Genomic DNA, 4,809 nt, shown 5'->3' on the forward strand with positions numbered 1-4,809 from the left:
GTATCCCTTACATTGAATATAAATTTGTCTAGCTTCAACTTAAAATTGCTATCTCTGAAATCTCCTTTTTCCTTTGACTCTAGGTAATAAGATTTTACTGTTTGATGAGAAATAAACATAGTTGGGGAAGGTGTTAGGTATAAGCTGATCCTGTTTTGACAGGGGGATACAGAAAGTTGACCCCTCAATGTCTCTTCCGCTTTATTTTCTATGATTTCTTAGATGGTTTACTGAAATCATGCGATTTTTTTATTTGTTGGAATTCTTGGACCTTGGATAATGCTACTTATTATTTGTCTCTTGCCTTATTTTTTGCAGCTGTACATGTATGGGGTTTCAAAGCACTGCATTCAAGTTAACAGCATCAATGCAGAGTCTTTTGAGTTTCTCATTCAGGATTTTTTCAGTGAAGAATATTTTCTGTCTGGACATGGAGTACAACTTGCTGATGGAGGTTGGCTTATACCTACTGATGAGGGAAGGGCAGGAAAAAATGAGTTTTATAGGTACTTTTTAATACCATCTCAAATGGAAAAAATTACCATTTTATTAGCATGCACATTCTTTTATCCTGTGATAAACAAAATTCACTATAGGATTTTATTAGATGGGTGCAGCTTTCTTGCAATGCTTTGTGGCAATGTACATTTTAGTCCACTTTTCTCAATGTACATAATTCAAAATGTGCTGCTGTTTACTGATTGGTTAGAACCTTTGTTGTTTTATTCAACATAACATTAACACGTCTAATGACTTTAATATGGGAAGGTTTGTGTGTGGGTTTGGGGGTTTTTTGGCAGGATACAGTTGGGTGAGAGATGCTAATTTTTTCAGTTTCAATGTTGCTCTGACTTTTCCTTAGTACACATACTTTGCATTTGTAGAGTGAAATATTAGCTCCATATAAATCTGGTAAGACTTGAATTGGCTCAGTTGGTCATAAACTTTGTGACTTCTTTTTGGAAAGTATAAGGAAGTTCTAGAAGATTTTGTAATACTCCTGCTGTAAAGATTAAGGATATAAAGACCGTGACTAATACCTCAGGGTAATTCAAGAAACCCTCCAACAAAAAAGAAGGCATGTTGACATTTCTAAAAATACAGAACAGTATAGGAAAAAAATCCAACTTTTTTTCCCCTTTGGGTGGAGAAAGAAAATACTTTCAGGACCTTTTTTGAATATGTAGTAAGAAAAAAAAATAACACAAACACAACCCTGCCCTACTTTTTGCCATGCCCTTTTTGCAGGCCAAGTGAAGCCTTTTGGGTGCTTGAATGGAGGGTCTTGCCCATGTTCTTAGAGTCCAACTGATTATTAGGTATTGGGTCAGGAAGGATTTTTTTCTCCCAAATCAGGTTGGTAAGAACTATGGACATTTCTAACTTCTTTTTGTAGCATGGGGTTACAGTTGTCCTCCTAGAATAATCTGAGAATATACACGTATAACAAATTCCCTGCCATTGGTGTTTGTGAGGCATTGGCAGCATTCCCTTTTCTCTTGTGCTTTTCACATTTGGCACATTGTAGAGCTTTTTCATAGGGTACTTTGTGGCTGTTGTCAGAGTAGAGAATCTTGTGGGCTCTCTGTGCAAATGGTTATCTACCAGTGCAGGAGTAGGACTTTAATGTCTTAGGAGGCCCCTTCCAGTCCTGTGCTTCAAACTCCATGGTGTGCTTCTGTAGATAGATATTTTGCCTGGCTACCAGTGATGTCTACCAGTTAGCTGCAACACAGAAAAATGTATGTGAAGCTAACAGTTTTGACTCTCCTTTTTTTAATATTTCACTTCATGCTATTTCTTATTTCAGTGCCTGTTTCTAATTTCTAAAATAAGTTAAAATGTTTTACTAGTTCAGGTTTCCCTTGATTTATGCTGTACATGTGTTCCTGGAGAAGAGTGCATAAACTGAACCCATCTTACAGTGTAGCAGATTAGGGATAGGTTCCTGTGGCAGTGAGGGAGGGAGCTGAGGCTGGGACTAGGGAAGGAGCGGGGAGAGGGGTGCCGCTCCCAGGGGTGCACAAGGCAGCAAAGCGAAGGGAACAGAGCAGCACTCACCCCAGCCCAGCTGCAGTGGCCCCAGGAGCGGCTGGCACCAGCTGCCTGCAGCCGCTGAGCTGGAGTGTGCTCTGCTTGTCCCCAGTCGCCTCTGCTTCTGGACTGCACTATGCCCTGGTGCCATACAGCTGGTGTCAGCTGCTCCTGGGACTGCTGCAGCTGGGGCTGGGGTGAGTGCTGTGCCCCACGCTGCCTGGGGCTCCGCTTGTCTGCACTCACCCCAGCCCATGCTGGAGCGGCCCTGGGAGCAGCTGACACCAGCTTCCTGCACCACAGCACGGCCCAGGAGCTGGGGTGGGCCCAGGCATGGGGGGAACAGGAGCAGGCAGCTGGTGCTGGCCACTTCCAGGGCCTCTGCAGCCAGGGCTGGGGTGAGTGGAGCCACTTTTTCCCACCCCCAACAGACTTACTTGCTTGGGTGGGGGTGGGCATCCATGCTGATGGCATAAGAGCGACTTTACCTCGCATATAATGAATTACGGGTCCAAATATGCTCATTGCATAAGAGTGAATTTGCATATAAAGAACCCGCATAAATTGAGGGAAACCTGTAATTATTTTGTAATAAATGTACCGCAAAAGTATTCCTTTATAAGTCTTTCTAAAGAATTAATACAACAGATAAAGAATTCATGAAAATGGATTACAGTTTAATATTATAAAAATTTGTATGCAGGGCACTCTGTGATACACCTGGTGTGGATCCAAAGTTAATTACTGATGCCTGGGTCTACAACCATTATAGGTGGATTGTATGGAAATTGGCAGCCATGGAAGTCTCTTTTCCACAGGAATTTGCTAGTAGGTGCTTGACACCAGAAAGGGTGCTGTTGCAATTAAAATACAGGTGAGTGTTTTACAGCAGTTCATTTAAGGTTTAGTTTCTGATTGTATGCACTTACTGGTTTACGTTTTGTGAGTTTGTCTCACCTTAATTGTATGTATATTAATCCATTAGAATGCTTAGGGTATTGAACATCAACTTTTTGAGACTTGAAATATCAAAATTATTTGCAAGCGTATATATAAAGTTCTGCTTCCAACCTAAATAAAGATTGAGGAGATAAGTTTGTTAATTATTTCTCAGTAGGGCTGGGAAAATATCTTTGTAGACTGTATTTGTGTCTCTGAGGTTTTTGTTTTGTTTTGTAGGTATGATTTAGAAGTTGATAAAAGTAAGAGATCTGCTATAAAAAAGATAATGGAGAGAGATGATACTGCTGCTAGGACACTTGTACTTTGTATTTCTAAAGTAATATCATTAAGCCCAAATACATCTGAGAACCCTGCTACTAAAAGCAGGTTCAAAAACAACAAAGATGCAGCGATAATTGAAGTTACAGATAGCTGGTATAGCATTAAAGCTGTCTTAGATCTTCCTCTCAAAATGCTCTTACAAAGAAGAAGGCTGACTGTTGGTCAGAAGATCATAGTACATGGAGCAGAACTTGTGGGTTCTCAAAATGCATGCACACCTCTGGAAGCACCAGATACCCTCATGTTAAAGGTAAAATGAAGTATTTGTTCAGTTTGAGGGGTGGGGATGTGTTTAGATAAGGTGGAGATAAGGTACCTTCACTGTTCCACAAAACTTGAAGTCCAGATTGAGTAAAACTTGACATGCACAAGATAGCTGACATTGTAATATTTCAGAGTAAATCCAAAGTAAAATTGCATTGCTGCTTTGTTGAACACGCTATGTTAGTTTTAGTTCTTTCAATCTTTTTTTTTTAATTCAGTGTTTAATAAATTGCTCAAGAATATAGGGCCTTGAAAGAGAATCAATAAAAGTTCTAAGAGAGGATTTTAAATAGGAAGGAAGATTTGGGGCATGAGGTTTGTTTCTGGTGTCTGAGACTGTTGTGAAAGTTATTTTAATTTTGAAGATGTTTCCCTTCTGGTATAAAGTGATAAAGTTTTAGGTCTCATTTGTTGGGCTATTTCAATTAAAATGTAATGCACAACAAAAATAAATGTGAGTATGTTCAGTTAAAGAATAAAAGCTTTTCAGGTGGAGAATCCAAATATGGTCTCCCCTTTTAATTAAAAAAACATAATCCTTCTGTCTTGTATGTAACATTTTTACTTAAAAACATTTAATTTATTCAGATTTCAGCTAACAGTACTCGACGTGCTCGATGGTACGCAAAATTAGGATTTCATCAAGATCCCAGACCTTTTCCTTTGTCTCTGTCATCACTTTTCAGTGATGGCGGTACTGTTGGATGCATTGATATAGTTATTCAAAGAGCTTACCCTCTTCAGGTACAGTAAGAACAGTTTGTGAAGATGCCTAATTATTTCTTGCTGTTCGGTTTGGTCCATTTCTCAAACAGAATGTATGAGATTTAATAAGATGACGGTTTTTTTGTGGGTGATGTTTTTTTTTATCCTGGAGCACCTTCATGGTTGGGATAGATGTAGACAAGCTTCTATTGTTCTGTAAAACAACGGAGTAAATTCAGGTGCAGTTTTTAAACATTTTTGATCATTTTTCTGCGGTCCAACATCTTCCATAATTCCACAGTATGTGAACTGTTCTCCCCTTGGCTGCAGTGTTGCAGTATAGCCTGTGCTGGCCATGCCCCCTTCTCCAGTTTGCTGCCACCAATACTCAATGGCAACAGTTCCAGAGGCCGTTTATGTTGCTCTTAACCATTTCCTTTGGCAGCTTTACTCTTTTCATATTAAAGAGTAAGATAACTAAAAGATTTAAAAAAAAAAAAAAAAAAAACTTACAGCTTGCAT

The 4,809-nt window shown here is 39.4% G+C and overlaps 1 protein-coding gene across 2 annotated transcripts in view; it reads left to right on the plus strand.

Annotated features, from left to right (window-relative positions):
* The window catches only part of BRCA2 (BRCA2, DNA repair associated), an 86,393-nt gene that overhangs the window by 66,992 nt on the left and 14,592 nt on the right, over window positions 1-4,809 (plus strand). For both annotated transcript variants that reach the window (XM_019524518.1, XM_019524519.1), the window contains exons 16-19: window positions 319-506; window positions 2,738-2,908; window positions 3,214-3,568; window positions 4,171-4,326. In XM_019524518.1, the coding sequence (XP_019380063.1) occupies window positions 319-506; window positions 2,738-2,908; window positions 3,214-3,568; window positions 4,171-4,326 (870 nt within the window). The remainder of the gene's footprint in view (window positions 1-318; window positions 507-2,737; window positions 2,909-3,213; window positions 3,569-4,170; window positions 4,327-4,809) is intronic.

Source organism: Gavialis gangeticus, unplaced genomic scaffold, assembly GCF_001723915.1.
Source record: "Gavialis gangeticus isolate Ggan-Ray unplaced genomic scaffold, GavGan_comp1, whole genome shotgun sequence".
NCBI lineage: Eukaryota > Metazoa > Chordata > Crocodylia > Gavialidae > Gavialis > Gavialis gangeticus.